Raw genomic sequence first — 14,061 nt, 5'->3', positions numbered from 1 at the left:
CTGAAGGGCTGCCTTTACTTGCTTCTCATAGGTTTTCCCCCCCATTTTGTAGGATAAACAAGGGATTCCTTGGTGGCTCGGGATCAGCTATAAAGGAATTGGCCAGTATGATTTACAAGATAAAGTGAAGCCTCGAAAGGTAAGCCTGAGTTGTTTTGAATGATTTTGAGAAAAAATGGCTAAAACCCTTTGAACTATATAAGAAGTGAAAGTCACATGGAGGGCTTTGGTTCCTCCATGGTAATAGGGAGCAAGACCTGGGTTCAAATCCCACCCTGAGTGCTTCCTCTTTATGTGACTTTGGACAACACTCAATTCCTTCTGGGCCTTCATCTCCTCAGCTGTAAAATAAGGAGACTGGTCTGGATGGCTTCTCTTTCAGCCCAATCTTAAGGTATGTTAAAGGCATGGGTTCATGAGGCAGGTATAAAATAGGGCCCCATTTTATGGCAGCATGGTGTAGACCTTCTGGCAGTCTGGGGGAGTCTATGGAGCCCTTTTCAGGATAATGTTTGTAAACGAAGAACTCTATTGAAATGAAGGTGGGATTCTTAAAAACAAACCACCACCAGGTTAAGATCCCCTGTGATAGTGGGAAAAACCAATGACCCTTGGTGTGCGGTACTGAGCAAGTCACCTCATTTCTGGGTCTTATCATCCTCACCTATAAAATAGCTAATAATGCCCATGGTGCCTCACAGGGTAATTATGGGAAGATTTTTTTTTGTCACTCATAAAGCACCCCACGTACTTGAACAGTGCTTATCATAAGCCATGTCTTTTTTAAAAAAGGAAATAGTTCTGAACTCACCATATGAGTAATAGACCTGCTTTTCTTTGGCTGTGCCCACACCTGGTTGGCCAATCGTTGTCACCCAGTGAGAGCCAATGGAAAGGAGTAAACTCTCAGTGGGATGGAAGAGCAGGCTGACATCAGCCATCTTGGTGTCATTTTGACATGAATACAGTTCATTGCTATTTAACATATATTAAAGTGCCTTCTATGTGCTTTGTGCCGCAGATTCAAAAATAAGACAGTCCCTGATCTCAAGGAGCAAACATTTTCTTGGTGGGGGAGGGGTACAATACGTTCCTAGACAGAGAGGACAATATAAAATCTATACTCTAAAGGTATTTCCAGAGGAAGAGAGAATGAGCAACGGGGAAGATTAGGGAAGGCCTCATGGAGGAGACTTAGAGGAAGTCTTAGAGGAAGATAGGGGTTTTGTGAAGTGGGGAAAAGGAGGGAGTGTATTCTGGACTTGGAGGCCATCAATCCAACCCCTTCATTTTACAGATGAGGAAATTAAGGCCCAGAGATTGGCCGAAGGCCACATATGAGCCAAAACTTGACCCCAGCTAGGGATCTACTGAGAGAATATTTGGGAAGTGCTTAGCCCAGTGCCTGGCACCCAGTAGGTGCTTAATAAATACTTATTCCCTTCTCTTCTCCTACCCCACCCCCATTTTTGCATCCACCTCGGAATCTATATGCTGTGTTATGTTCAGGAAAGAGTCAATAGGCCAGTTTGATTGCAGCGATGCATGAAAAAGAGGGATGTAAAGTACGACCTGAAGGGACCCCTGAGACTGGCAAATTCAGTCCTCTCATTTTACAGATGAGGGAACTGAGATTAAGGAAAGTTCAGTAACTTTCTCAAGGTATTGCCAAGGATCAGAAGCAGGATTTGAACCCAGGATCTCTGATTACACAGTGAGTGCTCATTCCACTCTAGCATGCTAGGACGGAGACAGATCTTCAGTTGGTCACAAAACATTTACAAGTGCCTACCATGTGCCAGGTGCTGTGCTAAGCTAAGCCTGTGAAGGTCCTTAAAGCTGTGGGTTTTGTCCTTTGTTTTAGGGGCAATAGGGAGCCATTGAAAGTTTTGAAGCAGGAAGGGTGACAAGCTTGGGTCGGTGCTTCAGCGATTTCAGTTTGTTGGCATTGTGGTAGAAGGATTGGAGAGGGGCAAAAAGGAAAGCAAAGGCCTGCCCTGTGCCGACAGTCATCCCCTCGTCATCAGACAGTGTGACTGACATATCAGAAAGCCACGTAATAACAGACCTGCCGCGCTATCAGAACCTGACACCAGGGCCTTATGGCACACCTCTCACTTAGATCCTGCTTTCATGAGTGTTAGAAAAAGAGCCAGATCCTTCATGAAGCCAATCTAGTCATCAAATTCAGCACTTTTCATCTTCAAAGCATTACCAGCCCCATCAATCACTCCTCTCAATCTACCTCTGAGTTATGAAAATCAGCATAACCCATACATTAGGGTTGTGAAACCAAGACGGAGGAGACGAGGGACTTGCCTGGGGCCACAGACAGACTGGAGCAACCTTGAGACTGAAACCCAAGTCTCTTGGATGGCGGCCTATGGAGGCTTGGTTACCTCTTATCAGAAATGATCAAAATAAATAATGAAGCATCTTCAGGAGGCCTCAACCCACCCTTTTTAGAGAAGTACCAGAAACTGGTGCTCTTCCAAGCTGATGTTTAGCAGTTTGGCTAGGGAAGTCCAATAGCTGAGATGCATTTGCATCAGAACCACACCAGGTCAATTTTCAGAAGGGTTAAGACTGCACTTGTATATTCCATTATTTACAAAATGGGACTGTTACTGGAAAGTTGCATGTGAAACTCATTTTTATAAATGAATCAATAAGCATTTATTAAGTACCTGCTCTATGCCAGGTGCTGTGCTAAGTGCTGGAAGCAAATCACACTTTATATGGACAGGGGCAGATTGATATTGAAGAGAATTCTCTAAAGCAAAGAGTCATTTAGGATGCAAACAACTGCCCTACTCCACCCCCAGCTTCCTCTTCTGTATATCAGGATTTCTTTACATAGGCTTGACCTAGATTTTTTAAAATGGATGATAAATGTCTCTCTCCTCCCAACTCCTACTTTTCCAGAAATCTATGATTTTCCTAAAATGAAGTTATTGTTGTTCAGTCATTTTTCATTCACGTCCGACTTTTAAATGACTTGCCCAGGGTCACACAGCTAGTGTAAGCATCTGAGGCCAAATCTGAACTCAGGAAGATGAGTTGTCCTGAATCCAGCCCTGCACCACTTAGCTGCCCAAGGTCTTAAGATGAAGACCTGAGTTCAAATCTGGCCTCAGACACATGATACTTACTAGCTGTATGACCCTGGGCAAGTCACTTAACCCCAATTGACTCGCAAAAAAAAAAAAGATATATACATACATACATATTTTTGTTTTGTCCCACTTTCTGTGACCCCATTTAGAGTTTTCTTGGCAAAGATACTGGAGTGGTTTGCCATTTCCTTCTCCAACTCATTTTACAGGTAAGGAAACTGAGGCAAACAGGGTTAAGTGACTTGCCCAGGGTCACCCAGCTAGTAAGTGTCTGAGGCCAGATTTGAACTCAGAAAGATGAATCTTTGATTCCAGGCTTGGTGCTGTATCTTGAGCTGATATGAACAGAAGAGGAGAAAAAAACTGAGTTTTGCTGATAGGCAGAATGCAAAAAAAAAAAACCCTTTAGAAATCTTTCTTTACAAATAATAATTCATTAACCCAACAACCTCATTTTATTATCTACAGAGAAAATATTCTCACTAATATTACCACCTCCTCTTTTGCTTGTGAATAGCAGGTCTTTTAAAAAAGAAGTTGACATTGTAGGGACTTCTAATAGTAGTATGAGAAACATTCAGTAAGCTGGTCAGTATTTTTCTTTTTTGGTGAGGCAATTGGGGTTAAGTGACTTGCCCAGAGTCACACAGCTAGTGAGTGTTATGTGTCTAAGGCCAGATTTGAACTCAGATCCTCCTGACTCCAGGGTCAGTGCTCTATCCACTGCGCCACCCAGCTGGTCAATATTTCTTGATAGTGACCAGAATCAGATCTGAACATTCACTTTAAAGTCTAGATACAAAGGTCAGAAATAATAAGCCACCTGATTTTTGTTTTCAGGCTTTTCCAGTGCCCCAGTTTGACTTTAAGAGTTTCATTCCATTGAAACATGGCCATAAACATACTATCTTACATGAGCTCTCTTTTGCCTTAATTTCAGTAATAGCAAGTGGTCAAATCAGTATTTATTAAGTGCTTACTGTATGCCAGGCATTGTGCCAAATGTTGAGAATACAAATAAACACACACACAAAATATAGTCCCTGCCCCTCAAGGGAATTCCCTTCTATTCTAATGTGAAAAGACAACACCTAAAAATGAAAAAGGAGCTGAAAAGGGGAAGTAGTGGAGAGATGAAGGTGCTGTATTTCACCACATAAACATCACAAATTAGATGCCAAATTTTTTTGCAAAAAAGTGGGGTGCAACTATTACGTGAAGCTTTTTGAAAAATTGTGCCAATATTACTTAAAAATCATTTATTACTACATTGTATCACTGGCAGATGAACTGTACAGTTTAGCTAGCATGGGAAGTTGCAAGTCTTACCATGCTACGTGACTTACTCCTGGCAGTTTCCCCTGCCCACCAGCTCCCCTTGTGCCTACGGCTCTTCATTGGGTTGAGTGACAATACTGTTAGTACTTGCAGCTCTCTAAACAAATCATGCAAGTCAGCTTTCAGAAATTCACTGACAATGCATGTGTACTGAGAATTCTAGGCTCACAGCTAGCAATGCATGAGAGATAAACGCATATCCATATGCCACTGGTGAATACATTGCTGCTCTGTTTACCTTTCAAGCTACATGATGAACAGAATCATGCCATGCGACAGTTACGCAATGAAAGCCAATTTTTGGATTGATAAACAATAACAACAACAACACCCAGGGTGCGACGATTATGTGGTGAAATATGGTACCAGGCATGGAGGCATTATGGAGAAAAGTCTAGGAGAGTCAAGAATGGATGGAATCTACGGACTGGGGACATGCAATGGACAATGGATTCCCTGATCATCCTCCCACTACATCTTCAATATTTACTTCTTTGAGTTATTTCTGGTATAGCAAGAAAACCTTTCCTCACTACTTAGGGAAAGAGATGGAGACTGGATGTACGATTTCATTCTCACACATTGCAAAGAGAAGAATTGTCATCAATTAAGATAATTTATAGCTCTTTCTCTTCCCTCTTTCCCTGCCTCCCTCCTGCCCTCTTTTTCTCCCCCTCCCCACTTACCTCTCCTACTTCCTTTCCCTCTCTCTTTTCCTCTCCCATATTGGGAAACATAAGCCTCAGTGCCTCAAATTTCCATGGGCAAAATAAGGCTAAAGCAAACTCACCTGAGATTGGTAAGAGGGAGGAATTTAGTAATTTAGGATTTAGTAAGAGAGAGGGTGGCTCTGTAATTTCATAGTGTAGGGAATTCCCTGTATCAGTGCCAGGCAGCACCTCCTCTGCAACTTAGAATCCTGGAGAACTTTCTGTCGCCCTGAGAAGTGACTTGGCCAGAGTCACACCCCAGAATGGTCTGCATCAGAAGCAGGGCATAGGGGCAGCTAGGTGACACAATAGATATAGTTCTGGCCTTAGAGTCAGGAGGACCTGAGTTCAAATCTGGCCTCAGACACTTGACACTTACTAGCTGTGTGACCCTGGGCAAGTCACTTAACCCTGATTGCCTCACCAAAAAGAAAAAAAAAAAGAAGCAGGGCATAAATCCAAGTCTTCATGGATTCAAGACCAGCTCTCCACCTAACATACTTGCTACTCTATCATACAGTAAATGAAATATTTTCTGTGAGAACCCACAGGCAAACAAACCTTTCCTAAAAGATTAGATATATGACACCAAAAATATAAAGCAAACTGCTCTGAATAGCCAATAAATACCAATTAACATTATCTAACAGCAGCAGCATCCATATTGAGAATTTCCTTTAGGGATGGAGTGGATATCAATTGTTGCATTCAAGGTGTTTCCAAATCATACTGACAGTTAATAATAAAAACAGATTGGCAGAGCTCTTGGGTTAGACAATGTTTGATCTATGATGCTTATCTCATTTGATCCTTAAAAGTGTCTCTGAACTCGGAGGTTGAGTAGTAAAGTTCTCATTTTACAGATAAGGAATACAAGTTAAGTGACTTGCTCAAGGTCACATAGCAAGTCACTTAACTTGTATTCCTTATCAAGGTCACATAGGTGGCACATCTAAGAAATGAGAGGAAAATCCACATCTGATTGCTCCAAGTATTCAGTCTCCTGTGCCACAGTACTACAATATTCTTCAGTTCTTTAAAAAAAAGTTTCTGTTCTTATGCTCTTCTGGCTTCCCCTCTTCCCACAAAAATTTGACAGTGGATTTGGTTTTCACTTACTCCTTTAAGAGACCCCAAATCATTTTAGGCTTTACTTGCATGCCAGATGTTGTGCCATTTTGAGAGCTATAATTACCTCTACTGGGTCCAGCTTAGAGAAATGAAGGAATGCATAATTTAAAGGGCAATTAAGATAGAATTGGGAAAGAAAAGAAGATCCTGAAACTAATCCATTTCATGGCTTCTCTATATAGATTACCATGCCAAATCGATTGACTACAAGGAAGGTCAGATCAGCCAACTCCAGTGAAATAAGGTTTCTAACGGAAGCAGGATTAGCTACCATGTTACTTTCTTGCCTTATTAAAATTAGGTAGCGTAAAGACCAGACAAAGGGAGGAAAGAGAGGGATTAATGTCAATGAACCATTGAAAATTATAATTTATTCTCAATTGAAGGGTTGTTCCACGATAGAATCATAACGTATGCTGTTGAAATTCTTAGTGTGGTTCGTTTCAGTCGTTCATTCCTCAATGAAATCCCTTCATTTTAAACTATAACTCAATGTTTTTACTATGAGAATGCCTCTCGGGTGTTATTTATACCAATCTATTGATTCTCGTAATTATCTCAAGTCCATCCACTTCACCAAGTGTTTCAAGCAAGTATTTATTAAGTACCTACTAGGTGCCAGGTACCCTATTGACCTCATGGCTGAAAAAGCTGCACCCTACAGTTACTATTTCTAAATCCAGTGGTTAAGGAACAGATGCTATACCCAATGAGGCAGAGATTTGGGAGAAAAGTCACTGGAGCCCCAAGAGTGATCTAAGGACAAGGTAGCCCAGGGCAGCAACTGAGAGGGGTTGGCAGGAAAGGGTAAGTGTAATTCTCCTACCTGAGTTTTCTAAGTGATTTAATATACTTTATCTAGGTCACAGAGATAACAAAAAGGATCATAGGGTCATAGATCATCTGTTTCATCCCTTCATTTTGCAGAGGAGAAAACAGGAGCAGAAAGGTGGTGGCTTAATTATTTCATGTAGTGAGCAACCGAGCAAAGATGTGAACCCCTTTCCTCTGACTCCCAGTCCAGTCCTGTTGCCATTCTGCTTTGCAGTAACTCATGCCCTTCCTTCGTATTGCCCTTGGTACGTATTGGCGATGGCCTTGGCTTGCCATTCGATCAGCTAGTCGTGTGACTTGGGGCAAACCATTTAACCCTTCTGAACTGGTTTCCTATCAGTAAAATGAGGCCTACTTCTATTTAGAAGACCCAGACTGGAGTCTTGGTTCTGCTGCTTATAACTGTGTGACCTTGGGCAAGGTGCTTGAGTTCTATGAGTTTCAACTTCCTGTTCTGTTAAATGAAGACATTCATACTTGCCCTAGGGTTGGGGTGAAGAAGCACTTTGTAAAACTTGCCCTCTTTCATTTAGAGAGGTGGATGGCTATCAGAAGAGTTAAGCAATTCATTCAAGGTCACACAGCAATCTAGGGCCTAGGACAGATGACTCTAACATGGAACCCTTGTTTCCAGGGCCACAGCAGCAATTAAAAAATAGTAGTAATCTCTGTCCTATTTCGAAGGGCTGATATTAGGAACAAATTAATTGGCATTAATTGGAGATGGAGGGAAAAGGTAGAGACTTTTTCTTAGAGAGCTCTTAAGAGTAATCAACTCTCCTTAACCTTGATGTCCTAACCAGGACTCAAATTTCAATTGCTTACATCCAGGGAAAACACCCTTTATTGCTGTCCATTCATATCCCACAACACCCTGGGGCATGTAAGCAAATTAAAAATAACAATACAAGATTATAGTCTTTAGCCACCCTTACTTAAAAGGGTGGTAGGAAAATATTGCATAGATACTTATAATTAATTATAATGATAGCAAGAATTCCTGTGGTACTTTTAGGTATGCAAATTGCTTTACATATCTCCTTCCATCCTTACAATGGCCCTGGGAAGCAGATGCTATTCATTATCCCCATTTTATGGATGAGAAAAACTGAGGCTGAAAGAGGTTGAATGATGTACCCAGGATCACAAAGCTAAGTATCTGAGGCAGAATTTGAACTCCAGTCTTCCTGACCCGCAGGTCCACCACTCCATCCACAATGCCTCTTGATAGTCAGAAAGCAGTACTTCTAACCTCTCTGTCCTCCCATTCAGTGGCATTCTTGTCCCTGCTCTAGCCATGAATCCTTCAGAAAGAATTCACTCAACAAGCTGAAGGTTTTTCTTTACTTTTTTTTTTAAATGCCTCAGCACGATTACTGCCATGCTCGGCCCATCTTTTGTCTCTCCTTATTATATGATTTGCCATTTTTGACACCTTTTTTTCTCCCCTTCTTGGATGAGTCATGGTGTGATAGACTCTAATCTATACGTACATACCAGGTGTCTCCCCACTGCCCTTTGAGGTCATCTGTCATTTTAACTACAGAAATTCCTAGCACTTGAGAACCTGTTTCTCTTGGTTCCCTACCCACTTCCTCATTCACAGCTGTCTAAAGCTTCAATCCAATGTTTCCAACTGCCCACTGGACTCTACTCTTAAACAGCCCATTAGTCCCACAAACTCAACATGAAAAAATCAAACTCATCCTTCACCCCCTTCAAATCCAGCTTTATTGCTGGCCTCTGTTCAGGCCATAAAAATAGTCTAGAAGGCCGCGGGTGCCCCACCGCTGCAAGATATTCATAATTCAGAACTCAGTCATCTTTATCACCTCCCTCTTCCTCAGCCTCATTTTGACCTTACTGCCACTTTTCCAGTTCAGTCTTCATGACTTCAGGATGTTAAACATCTATGTTTTTCTCATGGTGAGTACTCTCCCCACAGGCCCATCCCAGCTCCTCTCTCTTCATAGATATTACTCCAGAGTTGCCCCAAAATGCAGTGCCCTCTGGCCAACCCATTAATGAGCCTCTCTGAATTCTTTGCCTTTTTTTTGTAGCCTCAGAATAATAAGCACAGTGCTTGGCACGTGGCAAACAATAATAACTGCTTCTTCATTGACTGACTTAAGTTGGCCCTCAGACAGCATACATCCCACCGATATATACTGGTGTCCATATAGATAACCTTTCCAGCTTGGCCAGCATTTGCATCCCAATGGCATTGCCTTCAAGAACTTGGGCCGTGAACCGTCCATGAAGAAAGAGAATCATCATCACATCATCCAATCAAGACAAGTTTTCATTGCCTCTTGGATTATTGCAATGGCCTGCCCACTGTCCCCGTGGATGTAACTCAGAAGTCTCCAAATGAGCCTTCTGCTTTGCTTGCCTTATTCCTTCACCCTGAATATGCCCTCCTCTAAGTCTGCCACAGCAAAGTCGACTTGAGAGTCAAGGACTCAGATCTGATTGCCTCCCTCTTTATAAATCCTTCATTCATCTTCCCAACAAAATATGATCCCTTCCCTGTGGAACCTGGTAGTTTTTTTTTCTAATGCTATATCAGATCTTGTTTCTAATTACTGTATTTTTTTCCTTTTCTTCTTCACTGATAGGTTGTAAAGTCCTTCAGATTAATATAGAATAGGCAAACACGCGTTGAAACAAAAGTTTTGTCTTTGTCTTTGTTTTACTAGTGCCTGGCACGTAGTTGGTACTTAATATGTGACTCTGAATTGTTGCTGATTGATTAATGAGCTCTGTCTCTCCTACTTTATCCATTGAAGGCCTAATCCCATAGTCAGGGCGCAATTAATATTTTCTAGGTAGGTTTTTTTTTGCTTGTTTCTTAGTTTTCTAATATCACTGCTTATGGTATTTGAAAATTTTCTAGTAGATTATAGATTTAGAACTGGAACTGAGCTAGGAAACTGTTTAACCTGTTTTCCTCATGTAACGACTTAGGAAACTGAGGTCCATATAGGTAAAGCGACTTGTACACAGTCACATAGATAAAAAAGGTGAAGAGACAGGCTAGACCCCAGGTCCCCTGGCTCCAAATCCATTGCTGTTTATATCCGCTGATATTTACCTTATCTGTAAACTAGAAAATGTTTGTTTTGCAAGATTGAGTATTCGAGATGTACATTTTTAATGTTTACTCAGTATTTCAAATAATAATTAATTACCTAGGTAGCATTACATATGCTGTAAGGGTTTCAGCATGTTTAAGAGTTACAAATGTTATCTCATTAGATCGTTGCAACAGTCTGAGGAGGTGAGTACTATTACTATGCCCATTTTACAGATGAGGAAAATGAAATTGATAGAGGTTAGTGACAGCTAGTAAGTATCCAAAGGCAAGATCTGACCTCAAGTCCTGCTGGGCTTATGTAGTGCTCAAATACATCACTTACTGTCTGCCTAAATTCATTTTTTTTCCCTAAAGAAGAGTAAGAAGGTAACCCAGTTCTATGGGTCACCAGGTAAATGGAAGTCTAGAAGCTCAGGTACTGAGCTCTGATTCCCCAGGTAAGGTGTTGAGCCTGAAGAAGGCCAAGTTTCCCACAAACAACAGTCATAATAAGACTTACTAGTCAAAGCATAATAGGTAGGAGGACAATGTCTTTAAGATTATCATCTTCCATTACCTGATTTCCACAGCCACTAATGATCACGATAGTTGTTGTTGTTCAGTCCTTTCAATTGTGTCTGACTCCTTGTGACCCCATGTGGAGTTTTCTTGGCAAAGATACTGGAGTAGCTTGCCATTTCCTTCTCCAGCTCATTTTACAGATGAGGAAACTGAGGCAAACAAGGTTAAGTGACTTGCCCAGGGTCACACATCTAGTAAGTGTCTGGGGCTAGGTTTGAACTCATAGTAGTTAACATTTATATAGTGCTTACTTATGTGCCGAGGGACTGTGCTAAGTGCTTTATGAGTATTATTTTGTTTGATCTTCAAGACAGCCCTGAGTGGTAGGAGCTATTATTATCCCCACTTTGCAGATGAGGAAACTGAGGCAAACAGAGGTTAAGTGACTTGCCCAGGGTCATTCAGGTAGTCTATGTCTGAGGCTGGATTTGAACTTAGATGTCCTTCTATCATCCCTGGGGCATTTTAGAATAAGAAAAGTCTTTTTGTTATAGTTAGCTTGTCCACAGAGCTGCTTTTATAAGACTGGAGTTCGCAGTGTCACCAGTCTATGCCCAAAGCTAACTGAATTGGGTAACATACTCACACACGTGTTCATTATTTCCTGTTTCCTTTTCTTAAAAGTATAGGTTGCATTTGACTTTCAGGAAGCTGCTTACCTGGTCATTGTTCCAAAGGCTGTCATGTCCCTTTTTCTCCTGAAGGACGTAGTAGAGAATAAACATGCTGATTCTGTTACAGCTTGAAAAGTCCACAAGGGGATGGCTGGTGCACACTCTGGTAGAGTCACTCAGCCCTACTCTCCAAACAAAGAACAGAAGAGATTGGTTGGAGGAGAAAGAATATTGGGTTGCAAAATGTCAACAATTGTCTTGTTTGTACTGTTTGTAAAGTGTACGATTAAGCTTTTCTCATGTCAAAAAAAAAAAGTCAGATTTCTTCAAGGAAAAGGCTCCTGCAGGTTGATTAGTAATGTTCTGGGATTTTATAGGATCGTAGATTTAGAGCGCAAAGGTACTTAAAAGACTTTTGAATCCAACCCCCATATTGTAGAAACTGAGGCACCACGAGAAATATAGCCCAGGGTCACACAGCTAGTAAATATCTGAAGTGGAATGTGAAAAGTCCAGTGCTCTGTCCACTGTACTACGCTGTCTCTCAGATTGAATTACAGCATCATAATGGTTTAGATTTCTTTGGAAACAGGCCTCAGAGACCACTTATCCCATACCCCTACAATAGTTTATACTATAGCACCCCACTTCTCAGGGCTACCTGCTTCACTTTGGTAGATCTAATCATTGGAAAATTTTTGTTTACATCAAACCTATCTTTGCAACTTATATATTTTCTTTTATACATTTTTCTTCTTTTGGGGGTGTCACTATCACCAGCCTCTCTCCTTTATAATAAATAAATCTAGTCCAACAAAACTGATCCACCTATTAGTTGTGTCTGAAAATATCCATGTCTTTCCCCGTCAGGAGTTGGCATTTCCCCAACCAGAGGTAGGAAGTAGTCTTCCTCGATGGTCTTCTGAAGTCTTCCTGGGACCTATCCTCTTCCCAGCATACCACCCTGTCTCAATAGGAGAACAAAAAGATGGGCAGATAAAGCAATGTGTAGGGAAAGGAGAAGAGCATCTGGAATGATTGAAGAACCTGCTTCCTACATCTGCTTGGATAGATGCTGGAGTAGAGATGTGGACGGAGATGGACATTTGTTACAAGGGAGAGAAGCTAGTGATAGTGATGCCCGAAAAAGAAGAAAAATGCATATATTCAAAGGTTAAAAAAAAAGAATTCACAACATGTAGAAGCTACGCCCTAATTCCAAGGCTGATCTGCTTCTAGAAAGCAAAAGAATAAAATGTTGGCCACAGCAGACAAAACAATACACAAACAGCGGTGTACCACCAAGATAACAACAGCATAAATTGGAATAATCAACAAAAGGAAGGCAGCAGTGTTAAGGGGAACCTTCTTGCAGAAGGTAGGATTTTAGCTGCCACTTGAAGGAAGTCAGGTAAGTCAGGAGGTGGTTCAAATCCCACCCTGGACAATGACCAGTTCTGTGAGCCTGGGAATGTATGCCACTGAACCTTTCTAAGCCTAGTTTCCTCATTTGTAACATAGGGATAATAGTAGCATCTATATTATGGGGTTCTTGTGAGAATCAAAGGCAATCATGTACATTAAGCACTTTGCAAGCCTTAAAGTCTTGTCGCAGTAATGGGAGGAAACATGGTCTGCTGGAAGGAGCCATGGATGGAGTCAGAGACTCAAATCCAAGTTCTGAGTCTGCCCCTGAATGTCTGGGTCACTTAGGTCTAGTTCAGGGGTGGGGAACCTGCAGCCTCAAGGCCACAAGTGGTCCTCTAGGTCCTCAAGTGTGGCCCTTTGACTGAATCCAAGCCAAAATGAGGAGTTTGGACGAGATGGCTGCAGTCGTCCTTTTCTGTTCCCAAATCTATGATCCTATGGCAGCTATACCGTATTTCACTGCATAATCATCACACCCCATTTTTTCAATCCAAAAATTGGTTTATAACTTTTCATCATGTAATCATCACATGGTATAATTCTGTTTATCATGATACTTAACAGGTAAACAGAGCAGCAATGTATTCACCAGTGGCATATGGATATACATTTATCTCTTGTGCATTGTGAGCCAAGAGCCTAGAATTCTCAGCCTACGGCATTGTCAGTAAATTTCCAAAAGCCAAATTGCATGGTTTGTTTAGAGTGCTGCAGTAGTAACAGTATTATCGCTCAACCCAATGAAGAGCTGTGGGTGCAAGGGGAGTGGGTGGGCAGGCAAAGTGCCATGAGTAAGTCATATGATATGGTGAGACTTACCTCTTTCTAATTTTAACATATGTTCAGGAGTATTCCGTGCATCCTAATCTTGCACCAAAGACAGTTCCATAATAAATTATTTTTAAGTAATACTGGCACAATTTATTTTCAAAGCTTCACATAATGGTCACACCCCACTTTTTTTTGCAAAAAAAATTTGGCATAAAATCTGCATCAATTATGCAGTGAAATATGGTAATTATTATCATCTCCAAGGACCCATTCAGCTCTTCGATCCTGTGACCTCAATAGGCTACTCAGTAAAACAAACTAAGGCCTATAACTTTGGTACAAGTTTAAAAGAAGCATCAAGGGGGACAGAACAGGACAGGACAGGATGGGATACTTTCATTCTTCCAGTGAACAATAGCATGAATGGTAGTTTCATTTTGCCCCAAGGCACTATTATATGG

At 41.3% G+C, this 14,061-nt stretch overlaps 1 protein-coding gene across 8 annotated transcripts in view; it reads left to right on the top strand.

Annotated features, from left to right (window-relative positions):
• The window catches only part of FRMD4B (FERM domain containing 4B), a 354,364-nt gene that overhangs the window by 307,100 nt on the left and 33,203 nt on the right, over window positions 1-14,061 (top strand). For all 8 annotated transcript variants that reach the window (XM_021007524.2, XM_021007518.2, XM_021007519.2 and 5 more), the window contains one exon: window positions 53-139. In XM_021007524.2, coding sequence (XP_020863183.1) covers window positions 53-139 — 87 coding nt within the window. The remainder of the gene's footprint in view (window positions 1-52; window positions 140-14,061) is intronic.

This window comes from Phascolarctos cinereus, unplaced genomic scaffold, assembly GCF_003287225.1.
Source record: "Phascolarctos cinereus isolate Bilbo 61053 unplaced genomic scaffold, phaCin_HiC Scaffold_4;HRSCAF=312, whole genome shotgun sequence".
NCBI lineage: Eukaryota > Metazoa > Chordata > Mammalia > Diprotodontia > Phascolarctidae > Phascolarctos > Phascolarctos cinereus.
The sequence above is the reverse complement of the archived record's forward strand: the minus strand, read 5'-3'. Positions and strand labels throughout refer to the sequence as shown.